The sequence below is a fragment of the Furipterus horrens genome, unplaced genomic scaffold (genome assembly GCF_987537825.1).
Source record: "Furipterus horrens unplaced genomic scaffold, mFurHor1.1.pri manual_scaffold_7, whole genome shotgun sequence".
Classification (NCBI taxonomy): domain Eukaryota; kingdom Metazoa; phylum Chordata; class Mammalia; order Chiroptera; family Furipteridae; genus Furipterus; species Furipterus horrens.
This window is the reverse complement of record NW_028327177.1, coordinates 35193898-35216989: the sequence shown is the minus strand read 5'-3', so window position 1 is coordinate 35216989 and position 23092 is coordinate 35193898. Positions and strand designations below refer to the sequence as shown.

General features: G+C 38.5%; 1 protein-coding gene across 7 annotated transcripts in view; it reads right to left on the bottom strand.

Moving 5' to 3' along the window:
• The window catches only part of EYA1 (EYA transcriptional coactivator and phosphatase 1), a 161501-nt gene that overhangs the window by 123088 nt on the left and 15321 nt on the right, over positions 1-23092 (bottom strand). For 6 of the 7 annotated variants that reach the window (XM_090283583.1, XM_090283584.1, XM_090283585.1 and 3 more), the window contains one exon: positions 9510-9587. In XM_090283583.1, the coding sequence (XP_090139709.1) occupies positions 9510-9587 (78 nt within the window). Of the gene's footprint in view, positions 1-9509; positions 9588-21863; positions 21929-23092 lie in introns of those variants that run through there. The other variant, XM_090283582.1, reaches the window with a different exon arrangement.

Sequence of the window (23092 nt, the reverse complement as noted above, 5' to 3'; positions counted from 1 at the left end):
AGTTACACCCATTTCCCTCTGACTCCCATTACTAGCGCCACAGTGATCTATCTTAAATGGAAACATCTTCATGATTATCCTCCAGCTTGCAATCTCTCCTCTGAGCTCACATTATCCCTAGGAAAAATTCCAGATCCTTGGAAACAAAGAGCTGCAAGCTTCCCCCCTCCCCTGGGTTTAATGTCCAGAGCCTCCCTGAACATGAGGACACCTTGTGTATTCTCTGCATTTTCATGTCTGTCTCGGTTGTTCTTCATAGATCCTCTCTGTCTTATAATGCTCTTCTTTCTTCTGCTTGACAAACACTCCTCCATTGGGACTAGAACATCATTGTCTCTTTAGAATAATAGCTTCCTTCTCTGTACTTTCTTGAAATGTTATAAACATCAGCAATGCAGCACTTACCACATGGCATTGCAGTCAGCATATGTAGCCTACAGATGTTAGATTTCTCTGCTAACCATTAGCTTCTGGGGCCAAGGACCTCTTACTCTTTGTCTCAGGACATGATAGGGCCTGGCATGTGGTAAGTAATCAATAAACAATATTTGTTCAATGAAAATGTAAGATTTAGGTCACAAGCATAAGTTTTTTAAAAAACTATAATGACTTGAAGAATGGTTAAATTATTTTAACTTATTTATAAACACACGAAGGAAACTTGACTCAGCTCTTTGACAATATGAATTGGACTAAATAGTTGTGAAATAAATGTGAATAAGAACCTACAATGTTGAGTGTCTTGTTGCTACTTTCCTAACTACATGAACCTAAAATTATTGAGTATTTAATGCTTTATCTTTTGGGCTTTCTCTAAATTCAAACACCTGCCATCTTTGTGTGGTCTGAAGTCAAGAGTCTTCCATCATGCACCTCAAGTATTTTATCCCCTTAATTGCTTAAAAGACTTTTAACCTTTAAAAAAATAATCTACGAATTCAGATGAATTTTAATTTTATGGGAACTGAATAACCTAAAGCAAAAAGAATGCTCCCAGCTCATCTATCAAGGTAGTAAAATGGTTATCTTACCATAATAAGCTCCAAGTTACACATGCAAGAGCCTCGGCAACATATGGACAACTAATACCTCTCTATTCCAGCACATTTGTTTTCTATTACTGTCTCATTCTTTTTCCTACTTCTAACATATCAGTTGAAGAAGCTCCCTAAATCTTGTTGTAGGAAGGAGAACCCAAGATAAAAATATTCACAAGCTTGAGAATCCACCAGAAGAGTCAACAGAAATCCCAAACTTAGCAAGGTCTCACTCCCCCAGGCTCCCATCTCATTATTGAGTCACATTATCAGGTCTAAAGCCTAAAAGTAAGTTTCAACTTCTCTTTCCCACATACCCTTTGCATTAGAAGTCAATCCAGCTCTCCCTTCAAAATATATTCTAAATCTGGCAACTTCTCTCTTCCTGCTTTCTACTCTATTCCAATCACCGATGCTGCAGCCACCAAGGATGGCATTCTGGACACTCCTCTTCCCTCCTGTCCCTCCCCTTCCTCCCCTTCCATCCCTCTCTCCTTACTCCTTTTCCTTAACAGAATCTTGGCACATTTATTCCTGACTTGGTGGCTCTTCTAAGAAGGACCTGGGTTAATAAGTCCTCTTTCTTCAGAACCATGAAAAGGCTAATCTCCCTGCTTCTATTACCCTCTGCCTCCTCCTGTCCCATAGAGCATTTTCCACACAACAAACAGTCATCTCTTAAAAACATAAATTAGATCATGTGGCAACCACACCTCACCATCTTCCATTACCTTCAAGTCCTGTTTACCGTCTTATTACTTTTAGAGGAATGCAAACTTATTCCCTTACTTCACTAAGAGTTGTGCTCAGATGCCCTCTTCCCAGAGGGGCCGCTCCTTTAAAAGACCTCCATCTGCTCTTCACTATATTCTTTGATCTGCTTTTGTTTCTGTCATAGCACTTTTCACTATTTTCTTTCCTTTTAAATAATTTGTTTGTTTGTTTGTTTGTTTTTAGAGAGAGGGGAAAGGAGAAAGAGAGGGAGAGAAACATCTCTGTGTAGTTGCCTCTCACTTGCGCCTCCAACTGGGGACCCGACGTGTAACCGAGTCATGTGCCCTGACTGGGAATCGAACCAGTGCCATTTGGTTCGCAGGCTGATGCTCAATCCACTGAGCCACAGCAGCCAGGGCTACTTTTCACTATTTTCTTACACTACCACTATCTATTCACACTTTTCACTATTTTCTTACACTATCACTATCTATTCACTGTCTCTCTCCCACCTGAATGGAAGCCCCCTGAGGGCAGGGACCTCATCTCCTTTTTTTTCACTGCTATACATATGCCTAAAACATTGCCTTGCACATAGTAGGTGCTCCATACAGAATTGTTGAATGGAGAAATCAGACCCTAAAAGTTACATTTTTTTCCTGAACAGTTTTTAAAAAATTAAAGACCATATTTGCCACACACGGTATCGTTTTTTCTTTGAGAAGCATTCCTGTTTCTATTTCCAGGTTCCAAATACCACCAGACATCAACTTCATATGATTAATATCATCAGCTGGCTTTTTTAAAAAACAAATTAATAACACATTTAGGCTTTATGGAGATGCCAGAAGCAGCAAGTGAAGACATTTTGCAATCCCTAAAAACACATTATTTTCAACCCCAATTGTTCTTAACATTTAAATCATTAAAACATTGCTTTTCATTGGTAAATAGTAAATTACCAGAACATCACTATTTTTTAAAAACCTAATAAACAACGACTTTGCACTTTTTCATTCAGCCACATGCCTTAGAAAACCAACCCCTCTCTTCCAGTTCCCCACACCAGGATATCTGGAGATTTTTCCAGAAGAGTGAGACTCTTCCCTCCTAAATACTTTAAAATGCTAGGGTTCCTTGAAGGTCAGAGGTAGAGAGCTATTACCAATGTTAGAATGGCTCTGTTGCTTTATCCCAGCTCTTTCATCAAGACATGACACACCATAATAGTCAGGATGTAAATTTTTTAAGCCATCGCGGAGAAGAGAATGGGAGTGCTGACCAAAGAGGCAAAGGCCATTTTGGAGTTAAATGCTTGGAGGCTGCTTCCAATAGCCTCCTCTTTCTCATATAAACTGAAGTCCGGCTCACAGCCACTCCAGCTTGTGATGGTTTTCCATTTTTACTCAAAGAAGGAAGAAAGAGAGGGAGGGAGGGAGGAAGGGAGGGAGGGAAGGGAGAGAAAAAAAAAAGGAAAGAAAGAGAAGGAAAGGAAAGGGAAGGGAAGGGAAGGGAAAGGAAGGGAAGGGAAGGGAAGGGAAGGGGAGGGGAGGGGAGGGGAGGGGAGGGGAGGGAAGGGGAGGTAAAGGACATGAAAAGAATGTCTACCCATGGTGCTCCGAGCTTCTTACACCTTTATCCAATCCCCCAGCTCACCCGATCCTTCCCTCCGTGTCCAACAAGAGAATCAGTCTATGGGAAACAAGATGCTCTGCAGCTTCAGTCTTGCCAAACTTTCCCTGCACCTTTCTCTAAGGCCTGTGCTGCTCCTGCATCTTTTGCAAGTAGAAGCTCCTCATTCTCTCAGACTCTAGGTACCACAAAGACCTGAAAACATATCCTCATTGCTGCTTCTTCCAAACCATTGGTTTTCTGCTCTCTTGTAAGATCCGTGACTTAACACTTTCATGATGACCCATCTCCTGAACACTGCCTTGCATTTATAAAAAATTTAGTATTTTGATTCTCTCTCCTGACAAGTCCCTCATCTCTGGCCTTCTATGTCAATCGTCAAGCACAGTACCATATTCTTGAATTTTTTTTTTTTTTTCATTTCACAACAGCAATGACTGAATTATTTGTTTACTTAAGAAACATTTACTGACCATCACACATGTACTTGATTCTACGGTGGCCACTGGGACTGGAAGTATGAACAAGACAAAGAGAATCCCTGTTCTCATAGGGCATAGTTTACTAGAAAAAATGACAATGAAAACTAATTTTAAAAGTAGTGACAAAAGCTGAGGAAAGGAAGTACAGAGAACTAACTACAGAATCATGTGGTAAAGGCCATATCAGGTTCTGAGATTAAGGAAGGAACATCCTGTCTTTCCAGAATTTCCATTCCTGTGTTCCCATCTCACCTGTTCTCCAAACTCATCAAGAGATGCAGGACCCCTAATGTCCTTATCTTCCTGCAATTTATTACCTCTACCTTCACGTTTTTTCTACCTCTCCTGGATTCACAAATAAGTATTTTAAATCACTCTTTTACTGACATTTTTAATTCTCTTCTCTCCACATTCTTCCATGCCCTACCTGGAAATCCTCACCCCTGGATCAAGACAAATGCCTTTCTTAGTAGCTAAGCCTTATGGAGAAAAATTTCTCCACCATGAAGAGTCTACACTTACTAGTTTCATCTTTGGACCTCCAGCTCTACTGTTGATCCTCCTTTATGTTCCCAAGCAGCCTCATACTTCCCAAGTCCTCACATTTATTTCTTTAAATATTTTTTAAAAATTCTCACCCAAGGGTATTTTCTTTTTCATTGTTTTAGAGAGAGAGAAGAAGGGAGAAAGGAAGAGAGAGAGCATCGATGTGAGAGAGAATCAATTAGTTGCCTCCTATACATGTCCTCACCAGGAATTGAACCCACAACTTAGGTATGTGCCCTGACCAGGAATTGAACCTGCAATCTTTTGGTTAGGGGGTGACACTCCAACTGACCCATGCCAGGCAGAGCTGAAGCATTTATTTCAATTGTCTCTATTTCTTCAAGCTCACAAGCCTATTGCTTTCATTTTAAGTCAGAGGAGAGTAGAAGCATTCATTCATTCATTCATTCATTCATTCATTCATTCGTGTATTCATTATTTCTCTTAGCAAATATTTGAGTGCCAGGTACTACTCAGGTGATGGGGATACAGGCTTGTATTTTGGTGGTGATAAGAGAACAGCATAAACCTAATTCACAGGGAAATTATATATGAGGTCTGTCCGGAAAAAGTCCAGCCATTGTTACCATATCAAGAAAGGTTTGCTCGACAGCAATGTAACCTGGCAGCCAAGGAGAGTGGACTGGAATGTGCATGCATGAATGATGACATCACTATACTAGTCAGTGGGGGCAGCAGACACCATGGAGTGAGTATGTGTACTGTGTGGCCATTGCATTAAAAACCACATGAGTAGAGCAATGAATCTGCATCAAGTTTTGCATTAAGCTTGAACATTTTTCCATGGAAACTACAGGGATGATTCAGAAGGCCACAGCTATGGGCAACTGGTGATTGTCAGCTTCATCATGACAATGCATCTGCTCATGCATCATACCTTGTGCACAGTTTTTTGGCAAAACATGAAATCATCCAGGTGACTCAGCCCCACTACAGCCCAGATTTGGTGCCCTGTGACTTCTTGCTTTTCCAAAAATTAAAATTACCTTTGACAGCAAAGAGATTTGACTATCTATGAGATTCAGGAAAATACAATGGGCAACTGATGGAGTTTGGGAGAATTGTGTTAGGTGCCAAGGTGCCTACTTTGAAATGGACTGAGATGTCATTGTCTTATGTACAATGTTTCTTGTATCTTCCTCAATAAATGTCTCTATTTTTCATAGTACATGGCTGGATACCTTCTGGATAGACCTTGTAGTTGGCAAAGGAGTCTAAATGTTATGACGTGTTGTGGGGGAAATTCAGCATGTTAAAGAGACTGGGAGCCTGTAGCGAGAGTTTTCCAACACTGACTAGAATAGCCAGGGTGGGCCTCATTGAGGAGGTGAGATTTGAGCACAGATTTAAAGGTGGTGAGGGGGGTCAATCCAGGCAGAGAAGCTGCCACTGCAAGGGCCCTGACTGGAAGCATGTCTGTCACCTTCCCACACTCACTGGCATGTTGGAGGAATAGCAGAACCAAGGGAGGCAGGCAATGCAGTCTGATGGGGCTCAGGCTATTGTAAGAACTCAGCATTTACTCAAAGATGAATGCGAGCCACTGGAGAGTTTGGGCGGAGAAATCCGCAAGAGTTCCCTCCATGAACTGCCTCCTCCTTCACTTCACACTCATCTCCATTACTCCCCATTCCACCTTCCCTGATGTTTCCATGGAATAGTTATTCCTTTTCTAGGCCGTTCACTTCTGTTTAGGTTTAAGCCATTGAGGTCCCATCAGGAACTTCTCTCCTATTATCTCCCTGTTTTGCATATACCTTGAACCTCTTCTTCTGGGAAGTTTTGTGTTAGCAGCAAAACCCCCCTTAACTTCTCAATGCCACCTTCAACCCTATACAGTAGTCCCTCTCTGTATCGCGGTTCACTTATCGCAGCCTCACTGTATTGTAGGATTTTAAAAAATATTATATTTAATTATTTATCGTGGATTTTTTGCTATATTTTGGGATTTTGCAGTACTGTATATGTATGTTGTTAAAGTTATGTAGGTTTAAGAGTGTAGAATATGTTTAAGAACATAAGTAGTGTTTATAAAAGTGTGGAAAAGGTTAATAAGGGAGAGGGAAAGGTTAATAAGGGACTGGGAATGGTTTATAAGTGTGTGGGAAGGGTTTATAAAGCCTTAAAAAATATATAAATACTAAAATAAATGTAAGGTTACTACTTCGCAGATTTTCACCTATCGCAGGGGCGTCTTGGACGCAATGCCCGCAATAAGTGAGGAAATACTGTATCTCGCTTTCTAACGACTACCTTCTCTCCTCCTTTTACCATATGCACTTGAAAGACATTTATCTCTTCCTTGGGTCCACTTTCTCCTCTTATTCAGTTAACCATCATCCATTCAGTAAACTCTATGAGCACATACTGTCTGCCACGGACACAGAAAGGGGGCGTGTGTCCGTGGGAGTAAGAGGAACTATAGCCTGGACACTGCTGTAGGCCACAGCCACTGATGCTTCTCGTTTCTCAATTTTTCTTTCAGACATAATTTGACACTTGCAGGAAAGTTGCGACAAAAGTGGAAAAACTTCTAATATCCTTCATTCAAATTCCCTAAATGCTAATATTTTATTACACTAGTTTTATCTCCTATTTTTTTTCTCTATACATGTATGCATGTACACAATGTAGATTTCACATTTTTTTGGAGTTGCAGATATGATGTCCTTTGAACAACACTTCAGTGGCTATCACTTAAAGACATGGAATTCCTTTATCATAGTACAGTTATCAACAACAGGGGAAATGGTGCAGTACTATCATCCATAGATACTTCCAAAAAATGTATTCTTCTACATTATGTGACTTTCAACTTGAACTTTAAAATTATTACTTTTTAAAAGTATAAATGTTATGCATATGCATTGGAATTTTATTTTAAAAAATAGCAGAAGAAACAAAATTCAAATTATATTCCACTATACAGAGAGCCATCATTAATTTTTATATACATACTCAGTCATATATAGATATGCATATGTGCCCTTTTGTAAAAAGAAATAAAACGGATTTTACTGAATACACTAGTTATAATCTGTTTCTCACTTAATATAGTTAATATTTTCTGAAGTTGTTAAGTTTTTTCAAAAAACTATTTTTAATCACTGTATAGGAATCTATCATACAGACAGCGCTTTCCTGAAATTCTTCCCCACCTTCAAGTTCAGTCCTCTCCCTTCTTCCCCAGTCACCTCTGTTTTCATTCAGTCCTCTCCCATCTCTCATATATAGGTTTCCCTGAGTTCTGTCTCCAATCCAGTTATACTCCCTGTACACTTTCAGAATTTCCATTCCAGATCTTTCCTGAGCTCCCACATCTTCAGGTGGATGTTACCTCACCATCAACAGGCCCAGTGTCAAAGTCACCACCCATTTTATCAGTCATGCTCCTCTTATATCCCCTCACTCTGAACTTCTCTCTCTGCCTCATCCATCCCCTTTGCTCATTGGTCACTATAAATTCTATTTCATAAATACATCTTAATCTAGCACCTTCACATACCCATTGCCAGCACCTGATCTCAGGTCTTCAGTATTTCTTACGCAAATCAATGCAAAAAAAAAAAAATTCTCCGACAAGTATCTCCGCTTCAGTTCACCAACCTCCTCTCCACCTTGCTGCAGTGTGGTTCTGTCTGTGACTATATCACGTAACCCCTTCCTCTGTTGCCTCCCACTGTACTCAGGACAAGACACAATATGCAAGGCATGCATATGTCTAGCCTCGCCTCCGTGTGGCATGCCCCACATGGCTCGCTCGCACAGTACACTCTAAGGATGCTGAACTATTAGCGGGTCCTCTGTGTCCCATGCCTCTGTGCCCTGGCCTTCTCTCATGGAATGCTTCAGTTGTCCCTCCACGTGTGTTCTTTATTCCTACCTTATTTTTTTATCAGCATAGAAAGTCTCGATACCTCTATCCCAACCCTTCCTCCCTAGAGTAGTATTCCTACTCATTTTTTAAAGGCTGAGTGCAGGCATCTCCCTCAAGAAGCTTTCCCTGACCCTTACCTGGGCTCTGATGGGCTCTTCCTGGGTGTTCTTGGGGGTCCCTGGCTTCCCTCTGCCATTATCAAACCGCACTGTGATGGTCTGGTCATTTGTTCACCCTCTTAAGCCCTAAACCAGGACCATTTTCATACATCTTTGAATCCATAGTAGCACAAAGCACATCACCTGGCTTAAGTCAAAATCTAGTAATAGTTTTACAGAAGAACTAATGGGTACTGGTATCATTAGTATAAAAGTTATGCATTTGCATTTTATTTTATATCTACATATAATTCCTTTTAATTGTGGTGTGTATTAAATAAGTGATCCTGAGAGCTAGATTAAATTGATCACAAATTTATGAAAATATAGTATTTCCCATTGAGTTTTATAAATACAGCAGACAATATAAAAAAGTTAAACTTTTAAGAATTACTTCTGATGGAAATAATTTTTAATTAAATAGTCCAACCTGGGTGATTTGGCAAATGTATAATCACATTCTCACAGTTACTTTATTACCACAATCACTTTCTTATCAGTAATTTCATTATTACAGATGTAAAACTTTTATATTTTGTTTGTTGGAGGCAGACTTTTTTAATATGAAAGAGATGAAAAACTAACTTGTGGATTTAAAATTGCTTTACAAAGATGTTTAATTTAGATATATAATTGACATGACAGTTGCTTAGAAGGGTGGTTTGCTAATTCAGTTTAGGGGGTATCAGAAGCCAGCTTTCACCTACTTAAATCTTCATGACTGGAAAAATCATACAAATGAGACAAAAAGGGCAGGATTCATTGGCATAATAAAGATAATTTAGTAGAAGAAAGAAAAAGAATAAAGTCCCTTTTGATTTTATCTCCTTTATAGGATACCAACATTTCCAGAACTTTATCATACTAAATAAAAACATCAGAATTGCAAATATGTGACTTGAGAAAACCTGTATTATTTATATATTGTAAATACATATATATATATACACCACACCATACATATAAATATTTGTATATATATAAATAAACTGGGAAAATTAATGTTCTGTATTAACATAAAAATCTAATTCTTCTTCCTTACCTGAACCTGAGAAATTGTCTAAAGACCCGTCTGCTGTTGTTGAAACTATTTCACTGCTGCTCATTGGCTCTGTTTTAACTACAAAAATAAACAACATATATCATATATCCAATTAATGGTTATCTGTAAAGATATTGTATAAAAGATATAACATTCAAAATAGTTACATAAAGAATTATTTTCAAAACCAGTCTTGTATTTAAATATAATTCAGATTAATATTCCTAATAGAATCTTTTAAATAAGAATTGCATACGAAATATTTTCTCCCTAAGGAAACAATCTATTGTGATAAGTCACCTTTTAAAAGAAATGCTTTAAACTAAAAGTAGTTAAATTCACTGTTTCCTTGTATATTTACTGAACTGCTCATTAATAAAAAATTTATCTCAAAATTTGCATAACGTGGATGTGAATTTACAATGGGTTTGTAGCCATTTGGCCAAAGGTTCAAAAGGGTAGAATAAAAAGACTTGAAGAAGTGGGACATATGCCAGCAGATTTTCATAGTGCTCAAGGATAGGTGCATGTGTGTGGCAGCACACACACACACACACACACACGCACATGTGCACACACACACACACACACTTTCTCAGTCATCCAGCATGGCTAAAAGACAGAGTGCTCAATTTAATGGACTATTATTACCACCCAGCCATATCTGACAGTCAATTTGTCAGTATCTATGGTACATTTAATATAAAAAACACACTAAATGTAAATGAAGCAGAAATGTTTTCTATTTCCAAATAATACCAATAGCAGTCAGTTTGTGGAAAACATCTGTGATCTCTGATAAAGTCCCTTGGGGCTATAAAATAGAAACCTTGAGATTTATGCTATAGGTTCTTTAAGGAACCCACTCTGCTGAGATAGGTATGGTATTGCTGCACTCCTATCAAACAGATAGGCCAGACTACTGCAGAACATTAGCCAATCTCTCTAGTTTTAGGCTATTTTAAAATGAAGATAGCATTAGTATCTTCCCTAGAAACTACTAGTGAAGTGCTATAGCAGAATTTGCCTAGCCTACTTTATGGAAGTTATACATGCCCAGTTAATAGGTTTTCAGAAAGAGTACAATAATACCTTAGTGGCTACCTAACAATCAATAATGGGCTTTCCAAAATGAAAGCCCTAACAAGAGAATAATAGGGAGGCTTCCCTCACAAAATAAACGCATTCTGAAATGGGAAAGGATGATGGAGAAAATGTAGCTTTTCCTTCTGTCAACATTGCTGATCTCTTATAAACACCAGGCAAAGGACTCATTCACCCCTCTGGGCCTTCAAAATTTGTACTAATGCATACTGAGTAGTTTCAAAATAGGCATTATAAATAGTTGCAACAGATAGTCATTTCAAAAACATTAATTATTTAGACTGTTTCTAAACAAAGTTGAAAAATAAAACCAGTGAGACTAATAGGAATCACTCCAACTGCTTGTTTTAATATGGACCAAACAATAGTGTAACTGAAGTTTTCACTTTTCCACCACTTGTTTTGGGCTAGAATTCTTAGTTGATGCTAATAAATTCTGACATAAGCCTGTATTTCTCTTCTCTCTTCACGCCTCCAGGCAACCTAATGATCTTGCTCTATGTATGCTACCACTATGTGGCCACAGTTTTAGGAAAGCAGATCCGCCTCTGCTAGTGCACAGTTCCTAAGTTTCCTACTCAGTTGTCCACATCCTGTCCTACCCGCCTTCAAAAGATTCAAATACTGCCAAATATAAACTCATACAATGTACACATACGCCAATAGCTCTGTTTCACCTTGTAATGGACAGTTGACCATTGGAATTCTGAGCTCAGAATCACATAGCACACGCCTAGCAAAAGATTAGACTTAGGTTCACAGGGTACAGGATATGTAAAGTGCCTACTAAGTGTCGAATTCTTCATTGATGTTATGATTAATCCTTTCAAACAATTCTACGAGTAGGTGTCAGAGCACAACTCACAAACTCCCTAGTTATTGCCTTTTTGTTTCACATGCAAAAAGTTGGAACCAGAGGGGTTAGGAATTTGCCCTAAATCACACAGGGAGGGGCAGAAATGGGATTAAATTTTGGATGTTTCTGGTTTCAGGGCTTGAAGAAATGGCAATAAGTAGTACTTCCCAATAATCAGAGCTACTCTACAACAGAGCAAGGTGACTGCGGTACCATGCCACTGTCTTTAGGAGGCATAATCATAACCAGCTCCATCTGTTTATGTGAGCAGACCTAAAGTCACTAATCATGTATTTCCCCATCAGTCACAGAGCACACAGGGCAGTCCTCATGGTGCTAGTGTGCTCACACTTCCAGGCTAGTGAACTTGCAGACCAGGTCTCAGGCATAAGCTGAGCTGTCTTGGAAAGATGGTGAAGAAAAAATTTTTGATGGCATGGGATATTAGCCCAGATTACTTTTAAGTGTTTGCCAAATCTAAGGTCTACGAGTCTGTAGACTGGACCATAAGATTACTCAGTGAAAGCCAGACTATACCAAAACTTCTACTCCTGCCCCCTAAAGCCTACTCCAACTATGCTGATATGATTCATTTAATCAAATGTAGCTTTCATTCCCAAGAGATACATTCAATTTTACTTGATATTCCATTAAAAATAGGCAGAAAGAATAGGAAGGACAGGAAAAGGATATTTTTTCTTTTAGGTCCCAAGTACATTGCCTGTTTTCCATTGTTCAAATAAACCCACCTACACACTAAGGAATAACGACTCCCTTTTCCTAATGAATCCAACTTTTAAAAGGCTCACTGTTGAAGAGAAGAGGATGTACATAAAATAACTACCAGGATAGTCATGATGTTATCAGGTACTGTAAGAGAATACTTAATCACCAGGGACCCAATGCTGAAGAGACTGGTGATTTATTGTGATGTAAACTAGTTTCTGAAAGAAAGCCAAACAAACAGAGGCCACTTCTGGCTTTGTTGTTGCCAAGCGCTCACTCACCAGAAAGTTAAAAAGACAAGAATAATTCCTGGGCCACCAAAACTTGACCCATCTGCACTAGGTAGCACCACCATGCTTACCAATATGCTGCAGAAGATACAAGAAAATACTACCCCAAGGCTTTGAATTTAAAAACACCACAAACTGAATTTTTAAAAATAGATTTAAGCTACTGTCACATCTGTGAACAAATATCCCATTTAAGCCAGCTATCTGAAAAGAAAAAAAAAAATCTATGAATGATCTGTTCTCCTCTAAATAACTATAGGATTTTTTTTCTCCTTCATTACATGACTTTAATTTATTAGAAAACAGCATTTTTTATTCTGCTGCCTCTATAAGAGTCCATTTTTTTCCCCTGTCACCCCAAGATTCTATCTGATACTTCAGAATTCTGCTTTGCTGCTTTGATATCCCTAATTTCCCTCCCAACTGCTTCACTTGGCCATGCATTCTAGGCCTGAGCCGCACTGGGCAACTGGACTCCCCAGAGGTGCCAGAACTTCCATCAATCGATGCCTTTGAGTGTTGGTTTGGGACTCAGAGAATCCAGTTACTTAAGATTTTCTGAAAACTATTTGATCTCTTCAACCTTAATTATCTTGAGTATAACATTTTAAAAGTGATACCTACATTACAGGATTGCAATAATAATCCATAAAATTTATGTAAAATACCTGGTCCGAAGCAGAAGCTGAAACTATATCATCATCATTAGTAGTACAGGTTTTCTATTTCTGCTACACTGAATGCCTTCTCCTGGGAAGTAAGTCCCAGGGAAAAAATACCAAATAAAAAGTTAAAAGTATTAGCTTTGGAATTATCATCTGTATGTCAGCCTAGCTTTGTTATTAATTGTGGTAACATGGAAAAGTTATTCAATTTCTGCATGTTTCAGCCTCCTCACCTATAAGTGGGTATAATATACTCATGAGAGGATAAAAAAATATAAATACTTCTAAGTCATTTAACATTGTACTAGGTCTAGGGGCCATGCTTTGAGAGTCACTCTGTCATTATAGTGTCTCTTTAATTATGAGAAATCAAAGTGTTTCTTATGGGACAAAATCTATTAAGACCATCCCATTAATGTTAAGCTTACTTTTAAAAGGAAAATTAAAAGAATCTAAAGTTAAGTGACTTGTCTAAGATCAACTTTGAGGCCATTGCCTCAGGAGAGCCAAACTGAAATCAAGGTAACCTGGATGTCACTTAAGAAGGCAGGGATCAACCAGGATTAAGAAAACTTATACTTTGGTCATTACAATCAGTACATATTCTTTCTGTAGGAAAGGGTTAGCAGGTTAATTGCGATTGAGGATTCCAGGAGAAAATGTGAGCATCTCTCTCTAGCACTGTTGAAGGTGAGTATACTGTAGCTGGTCCATGAAAAGAGACACCTGTCTTCCACCACCATAAACTTTAATGAGGACAGATCTATCAGACCACTGGATAGGGTGACATTAGCTACAAAGATCATCCAACTAACCCATCACACCATGATTCTGTGCTCACAAAGCATCTTCTGGTTATATTTTGAATGCTGTAGTCATATACATAATCTTCAGGAAAATGACAGACTGGTCAGAGGAGACAAGTATTCAGTCCATGTGATTAGTTATTTCTCCCCATGTATTAAGAGCATGGTTATAAAGCAAGTTCACCCCCAAAGGGTCGCTCTGCCTGCGGGACTGGGAGCTCCATTGTTAGGAAGAGTTTACCCAAGATGCACCAGTCTAGGTGAGCAGCAGGTCCTCCCCAAGAAGTAGTAACCTCACCCCACAACTTTTCTTCAAACTTTAACAGTATCACTTGTCTTTTCTGAGTATATGCTTCTTCTCTATTTTGCTTTCTGCTGTAATGCTCAAGGACTTCAAAACCTCAGCTCACCATCCCCTGCTATTATTTATGACCTCTCCATATCTTCTGTCTCAGTGAAATGTGCCTTCATTCCACTTTGGCTATTAAATGGTTCAATAACATCGCCGTCGAGAACTGTATCATTGCCAAAAAATGTCACCTTTCACCTTTCTCATCTGCTCACATCGGTCAGACTTTCTCATCGGAACGTTCTGTCTTGCCAAACCCCTACATGTTCTTCCACTCCCGCTGCACCAACCCAGTCTGGAACCAGTGCACCCACCCTAGAATTCTGTCTTGTCTCACTTTTCCAAGCACTTGCTTTGCCTACTTATCCCAGGGCTGGCAGTCTCTCACTGTGCCCTCCTGCTCTAGATGGTTGACCATGGGAGAAGAGGCCACAATTCGCATGCTGATGAACCTGATGAAAATTCATACTTCTGTATTCTTTTGGGTCATTCTGTTGCTTGACAATCCCCCTTTTCAATTTCTCGTGCCTGAAACAGTTCCCACGGAGTCTTTTCCACCTTCCTCAAGCCCCTGCACCACCCACCTTATTTGCCATTGAGGACTATTTTATGAATAAGGTTGAAGCTGAATTAAATCTTTCAATTGTCCTTCTGCAACAATTCTCAGTTTCCCACTGGTTAATCGCAGTGGAGGTTGCTTTACTGTTAGCAGGGTTAACCTTTATACTTTGACTCTTGCTGCCACTTCCACACCTCTTTGCAACAATACTCATTCCTTCATTATTTGGTATCTCAACATCCTTGATCATCCCATCTCAAGAGGCTACTTCCTATCTACCTACAAAACCATACAGGTCTACCCTAATTTTTAAAGATCTTTTCTCAATACTTCCCCCCTTCTTTCATCACCAGGGTTCCTGAAAATGTGTTTCAAATTCTTATTTTCTCTCTCTTTGATCCTTTGCATCATTCCTTTATAGCTACTATTTTACTATGCCCTGGCTGGTTTAGCTCAGTGGATTGAGCGTCGGCCTGCGAGCTAAGTGTCGCTGGTTCGATCTTCCAGTCAGGGTACATCAGAGAAGGAAAACTCTGACTCCAAAAAACCTCCGCTGCCTTGCGGCATACCTCTTCAGGGGAAAGGCTAAGGGAGTAAACCCCGACAGAAAATCCGGAGCCGGAGTCCCTAAGGCGGTTTGACGTTGTAGTCAACACCGGCAACTCCTGCGGCGCACCTGAACCCAAGCTGTATCGACTCCGTCTTTCCCTTGGACCCTTCAGCTGCGAAGAGAGGGGGGGTCTGCTGCATGGGCAACAGCAGACCGTCCATATTACCCTGCCCAGGCTCTGTAGCTTCAGCGTCATCGCAAGATGTCGATTCAACACGGGAGGAGACAGATACCATGTCACTCCCGAGTCGGACTGCACAGCCATTCTCGGCGATGGCAGATAGACTCTTAAGAAGCTACACCATCGTCTCTCGAGACGGACGGCTGCCGACGACGACGACTATTTTACTAGAAGGACATTCCTAATTCCCCAATTCAAACTTCTCTCAATCCTGATTTTCCTTTATTTCGGTACAATGGGACTTTCTCTGACACTTTATATATATATGTCTGGGTTTTTTCCCTTTCTTTGTGGTTTTATAATTTCACCTCTCTCTTACCTGTTTGAATTTTCTCTCACAATTGTTTCTTTCCTGGCCACAAACTTTAAAAAATAACCTTCATCAAGCTGACTCCCAAATCTCTATCCACGTGCACATCTTTTTCATGGGGACTGATCCCCATATTCCAGTGATGCAATGCCCTCACCTGGACCACAAACTCAACCTGCTCAAACACATAAACCATCATCTTATCCCTCTTTAATAGCCATGTCACCTAGACTGAAAGTTTTCTTTTCACCCTGATTTATCTCAGCTCCTCTTTCTTCACACCCTATTGCCAAGTCTAGAGTTTCTTACACCCTAATCTTTCACAACAATCTTCTTTCTAACTTCACAGCCATTATCTTAATTACCTTATATATCTCTTCTATTTTAAAGTTGGCAAATTTGCCTTTAAGCTACTACTCTCTTTATTTTAAGCAGAGATGTTTATCTTTCCACAGCCCAGATTTGTATGAGTCATCCCTGGCTTCAGTAGGCTCTCTATTTATTAAGTTACCATTCCTTAATCATGTATTTGCAGCCCTCTGTCACCAACCTTTCCTTTTCTTCTTTTTGTTTTATTTTCCAGTTCTTCCAATGCATACCTTATATTTGTGTAACAACTAGTAACTTATAAAAATGCAAGAGCCTTATAAAAGATACTGTCACATCTAATTGCCCTATATTTCCTGAGTGACACTATTGTCCCCCTTTTACAAATAAAGAACCACATGTCCTTATAAGTAGTGAACATTTAAGCCAAATTGGCCTACAAAGATGTTTAAATGCTTTTTCAAACCCACAGTATTGCTACTGTCTTTCCCTCTGGCACTAAATATTCTACAAAATTTCTATATTTCTATCTGACTAAATCCTACTGTTCCTTCAGGGTTCAGCCAAAGTCCCATCTGCTTTGTTAAGTCCTACCTGATCTACTACTCACAGGTGATTTTTCTTTTCCTTGAGCTACAAAATCTGAGCTTGTATCTGCTGTAGAACATATATCCTGTTCTACCTCATTTTACAGTTTACAGTATTACCCATTTTAATATATTAAAATTTTTTTTCCACGGGAGAAATGTCATCATTTTATATGCCTACAGAATGTGTTCTATTTTGTCTACAAGGTTTAACACATAGTTGGAACTAAATATTCACTGAGGGAATAGATGAAGGTGAAATGTACAACTGACTTACAAAACAGTTTACAACTGGCTTCATACTCTTGGATACAACACGTAGAGCAATAAAAAACTGTACATGCTCAATGTCAAAAATCATTAGAGAAAGGCAAATTAAAAACCCAGTGAGATATCACCTCACACCTGTCAGAATGGTTGTCATCAATAAATCAACAAAAACAGCAAGTCTTGGTGAGGATGTGGAGAAAAGGGAACTCTTGTGTATTATTGGTGGGAATGCAGACTGGTGCAATCACTGTGGAAAACAGTATGGCAGGTCCTCAAAAACTTAAAAATGTAACTGCCTTATGACCCAGCAATTCTACTTCTGAGTATATATCTGAAGAAACCCAAAACACTAATTCAAAAGAATATATGCACCCCTATGTTCACTGCAGTGTTATTTACAATAGCTAAGATATAAAGTAAGACCAGTGCACATCAATACACAAGTGAATAAAAATACTGTGACACACACACACAATGAAGTATTACCATTTATGACAGCATGAATGGACCTAGAGGGTATTATGCTAAGTGAAATAAGTCAGATAGAGAAGGACAAAATCCATGTTCTCACTTATATGTGGAATCTAAAGAACAAAATAAACAAAATAGAAACAGACTCATAGAGAGAGAACAGACTGATGGTTTCCAGAAGGGAGGGAGGTTGGGGGGCTTCGTGAAAAAAGTAAAGGGATTAAGAAGTACAAATTGGTGTTACAAAATAGTCATGGAGATGTGAATTACCACATAGTGAATATAGTCAATAATATTGTAATAACTATGTACAGTGCCAGGTGGATATGGATAGTTGAAATATTGGGGGGGCACTTTGTAAAGTATATATATGATTGTCTAACCACTCTGCTGTACACTTGGAACTGATACAAAATAACATTGAATGTAAACTGCAATTGAAAAATAAAATTTAAAATAAAAATTGTATATGTTCAAACTTAATGTTTTATTCCTCCCAAATTATTACTCAGTCAACTTAAGTGCAGGTTCTTATAAAGCCTCTCACATCTGAGGCATAACACATGTCTGTTATGTTACTTTAAACAAAGTACTCTTTGAAGAAAACACATTATCATAAAGTAAAATCAATCACTGAGAATTCTATATGTTTAGAGAGAACCCTGCCTAAATCAGCAGAAAGAGAAATAAAATAAATTAGAGATTTAATAATAATTCATGGGGCATGACTACCCAAATGCAAATATTAAATATTGCTGTAAATAAGCCCTCAAAGAACTGATTTAAAAGCTTCACTGCATGTAATTATGCTGTACAGATAACAAATATAAACCTGTAAGACAAAAGAAAAGCATGATCATTGTAATGTTATGTTATAGTTTGGACTCAATTTCATTATCACAGACTGTTTTAATGAGCGTTCTTTCTCAAACCAGGAGGCAGAAGTCAAAATGTATGCTTTTAAAAACTATGTTAAATGACTCAAAAAGAGGCAAAGGATACCAAAGGCATATGTGAAGAGGATGAATAAAATATGGAAGTAGAAAATAGAAATATTCCTAAATTTATATTTTATATTCTATCTTATTTTAGAACCATAAAATTTAAATAATAAATTAAATATAAGTAGCCATTTCATTGTATCTTCTTTATCTAAAAGTTTGTAAATATCCATAAACCAAACTTCTTTTTTTTTGGTGAGTTCCCATTTGGAAGATGAGGCATTCATTTATGTTTAGATTGGCTCTATAGTCTGGCAGGTTATTATTATCTCTCCCAAATTTTGAAGTTCAAGTCTTCCTCTTTTTTCCTTAAGGGAGTAGAAAAATATTAGCTCTTCAAAATAGCACACCTGGTACACCCTTATGAAAACCAAATCAACACGTATACACTGAACTTGAACTTAAGGGTATATATAGCAACAAAAAAATGTTAGTCAATTTTAAAACTTGTTATGCACAGGAAGTGTAGCATATTGGAGAGGCATTGGGCAATGACTGACTGTAGAGGTCTAGACCAGCTGACTTTTTTTGCGGGGGAGGTAAAAGAAATGATAATGGTTAATGATGACTGCTCCTTTGAAATATCTCGTGCAAGCCCACTTCCCTTTTTGCAACACTCATTATTGCCACCCTAGTCCAGGTTCCTAACGCGTAAAATCTGGGTAGATTACATGAGGCTCCATGTTGTTAATCTCTCTCCCAGTCCAATCTGCCCTAGAAATTGCTGCCAGATTAATACCAAAAACACTTTTGCCATATCAATCCCTTGCTCAAAATATGCAGTGGCTTCTCTACTGGCTCCAGGATGAAGTCCAAATTCCTTAGCCTCCTATTCAGGGTCCTCCCCAGTTTGGCTCCAGCCGATCCTTCCAACTTTATCTACTATCAATTCCTTCTTCAGCTCTAACTGGTCTCCTCACAGTCTCCAGAACTATCCTATCTTTGTTCCTACTGCTCCTTCATTTGGAATGCATTCCTTCTCTTCTCAACCTATTCAAATTCTACCCATTTCCCAACACTCAGCTCAGATTCCATCTCCTTCTTGAAGCCCGGCCAGACCTCAGGGAGCTGAAGAGCTCTTTTTTCTGAACTCTGAGAGCACTTTTGTTTGGATCAGTGGCTTCTAACCTTCTTGAGAATGAAGCCCTCTTCTAACACCAAAATATTTCAGAACCAAATGAAAGCCTATTTTTAATCTGATGATTGAGAAAGAGCATAATGACAAAAGCCTATGGCAAATTTTCAGACAAGAAAATCTGTATTTTTAAAAACATAAGAAACAGAACATCCATACGTGAAGAAGAGTTAAATTGATATGTGGCCTATTAATTTTTTCATTCTACAAAGATTTTGCACAAAAGAATCTGATGACCTTCAGTACTAGCTCTGCAGCTCATGGGGATTTCTAAGCTAGAGACTGAAAATCTTCGTCTTCATAATTTAATTGACAAACTTTTAGTTATTGCCCAATTTTCAAAAAATCTTCTCTCTTCCAACCAGATTGTGAGCTCCTTAAGGTAGGAATAGTGTCACGTACTTCTTTGTATATCTGCTAAAATCTGGTAGACTCTCTGCACACAATAAAAACTAAATAAATGTTTCCTTCTTAGGACACATTAAGCCTCTTAGGTTCACTTTTTTTTACCAGTACTTTGTTATAAAAATCTTCCTAAATACAGAAAAGCTAATAGAATTATGCAGTGAACATCTATAAACCTGCCACCCATTCCCTTTTCCATATTTATTCTTTATAAAGCCATTTTATTTTTCATGCATTTCAAAGTAAGTTACAGACATAATACACTTCCCCTAAGCACTTCAGTATCCATATCATTAACTAGAGGTCATATTTGTTTATGATTCTTTTTCCCTGTAAGTAAAATTGATATATCGTTAAAGGCATAAATCTTAAATGTGTCATTGGATGGCTTTTAACAGATGCCCACATTTAAATTCAAAAGTGGGATTTAAATATCGTTAGGTTGTTATAATAATGAAAGCAGAGCATAATAGTATAAAAAGATCGCTCCAATTTTTACAATTAGCAATACAATATTCTCAATTTTTGGCGTAAGCAAAATGTAAGTAGAATTTTAGCATGTTAGAGGAAGAATTTTTAAAGCAGTTTATATTTATTGAGCATGTACAGCATGCCAGGCATTGTTCTAAGCACTTTCTAAGTGATAATTGGTTTGCTCCTCTTGGCAGTTTTATGAGATATTTATCATAATTGTCACATTTCAAAGATGAGGAAACTGCATCTTAAAGATGTTCAAAAACTAGTTGAAGCTCACACAGCTAGTTTCAAATTTCTCTGGTTACCATACCTTTTATGAAATCACTAGAAAATCAAACGTTTTCTGATTAGAGTTTTATCACCCTTCATCACTCCTTGGAAGGAGAGCTGAACAGCCAACGAAAGGCAAGGCAACAGGAAAGTCTCAGAATACCGGGGCATCAAATAAACGTGTATCAGTGTATGTTGCAAATTAGCAGATGGTAAAATAAACTAGCGTACCCAGATTTGAAGTGGATGAGCTGGCTTGGACTCAGAACCTCGATCATTCCTGAAAAAATGGTTTACTTGCCTAAAATATAATCGATTTACCAAATTTACATCTCAGATGCTATCCTTTCCCCATCGCTTCCCTTCCTTACCAATTCACAGGAGCACCCAGACATAAACTCTACCTGAATTGTGTACTGATTAAGAAATTTGAGGTACTCAGAGTACCTGCAAAGGCCATTAGGTGACAGAAGGAATCTCAAAGGAGGAGGAAATATCCTCTTCTCCCATGGAGACATTACAATAGCCAGTCCTAGTGAACATGTTTTTATAAAATATAACATTTATTATTACTTAATAGCTCCTATATATTGAGCATGTAATAGACGTTAATGACTGTGCTTAACATTTTAGATAAATCGTCATAATACCCTGTGATAAAGGTGCAATGCGTGGAGAAAGCAGAGGTTCAGAGATCAGAGATGAGGATGATATTAAGAGCCAGTGGATATTAAAAACTTCCTAAGAGTCATACACTGTTCTAAGTGCTTTTCCAGCTCATGTATCCATCCTCACAGCCCTGTAGGTGGGGACTATTATTATCTTCCTTTTATAGACCAGGAGGCAGAGGCACAGAGCAGTTATGTAATTTTCAGTGTCACACTACCTGGTAAGTGGCAGAACTAACAGCCCAACTCCCTGCTCTGTTGCCTCGCAAAATTCACATGGCAGTTACCTGGTTGGTAAACAGCTGAACTGTGATTTTCTAGCTCGGATTAGTCGGAGTGCAAAATCCATCTTCTCATTGTCATTCTTTCCCATACTTCTAATATTCATTCGCTACTTTTTCTGAAGGCAAGTATCAGATACAAGTTTATGCTGAAAGAAATGATATTTTAGATAAAAATGCCCTCAATAATTCTCACCTGGAGTCTTCCCACTCACCACCCCTTAGATACAGTTTCAAAATTCCCCCCAAGTCTATTTCTGAAAAGACACAAGCACGTCACTCTCGTCTTTACAAGCCTTCAGGCTACCCAGCTCCTGTAGGACTGAGTCTCAGCTCCTGAACTGCGTATCCAAGGTCTTTGATCATCTGTCTGGGTGACCCTTTGCTCCATCTCTGTGCACTTTGCACCTGCCCCTCATAACATACACACACACACACAGTGCCCTGGCATTAGGGATGTCTTGGCTACAGCTGAATAATTCTTGCTCTCTTCTCCTTCTTGGCTTGTCATCCAATGTGTTCCTACCTCTCCTTAAAGACTCTAAGTGTTATCAGTGTGTAGAAACCATCCTCCATCCTCAGTCACCTCAGTCCTGATTAGACACCCCCCGCCCTCTGTAGAGCATGGCCCTCATTATAGTCATCTGACTGTAGGTCTGCAAATCACAGGAAACTATAAACTTCTGGCAAGAATAGGATTTGTTAAATTTCTAGACACAATCATGTAATAATATTTCTTGAATAAATTAACAATGCAATGGTGAATATACAGTGTGATAAATATTCCTTTACCTATATATCTTTTATATATATTATATATATATATTTATCTCCTTATCCAATGACATTTTTTCATTGCTTTTAGAGAGAGAGGAAGAGAGAGAGGGAGAAAGAGAAAGAAACATTAATGTGAGAGAGAAACATTGTTCGGTTGCCTCCCATATGTGCCCAGGTTGGGGGATTGAACCTGCAACCTAGGTATGTGCCCTGACCAGGGATCAAATTGGCAATCTTTCAGTTTACAGCCAATTCTCCAACCAACAGCACCACACTGGACAGGACAATATTCACATATGTATATATATATTTAATATATAAAAATAATATATAATTTATTGTTTAGTGCTAGTCATAATTTCTTACCACCATGTAAGGATACTAAACCTAAGTATACTAACTGTCTGATCTTTACGTCATTCAGTTGTTTCTTGAACCAGTGGAAGTCGCTTCATCAT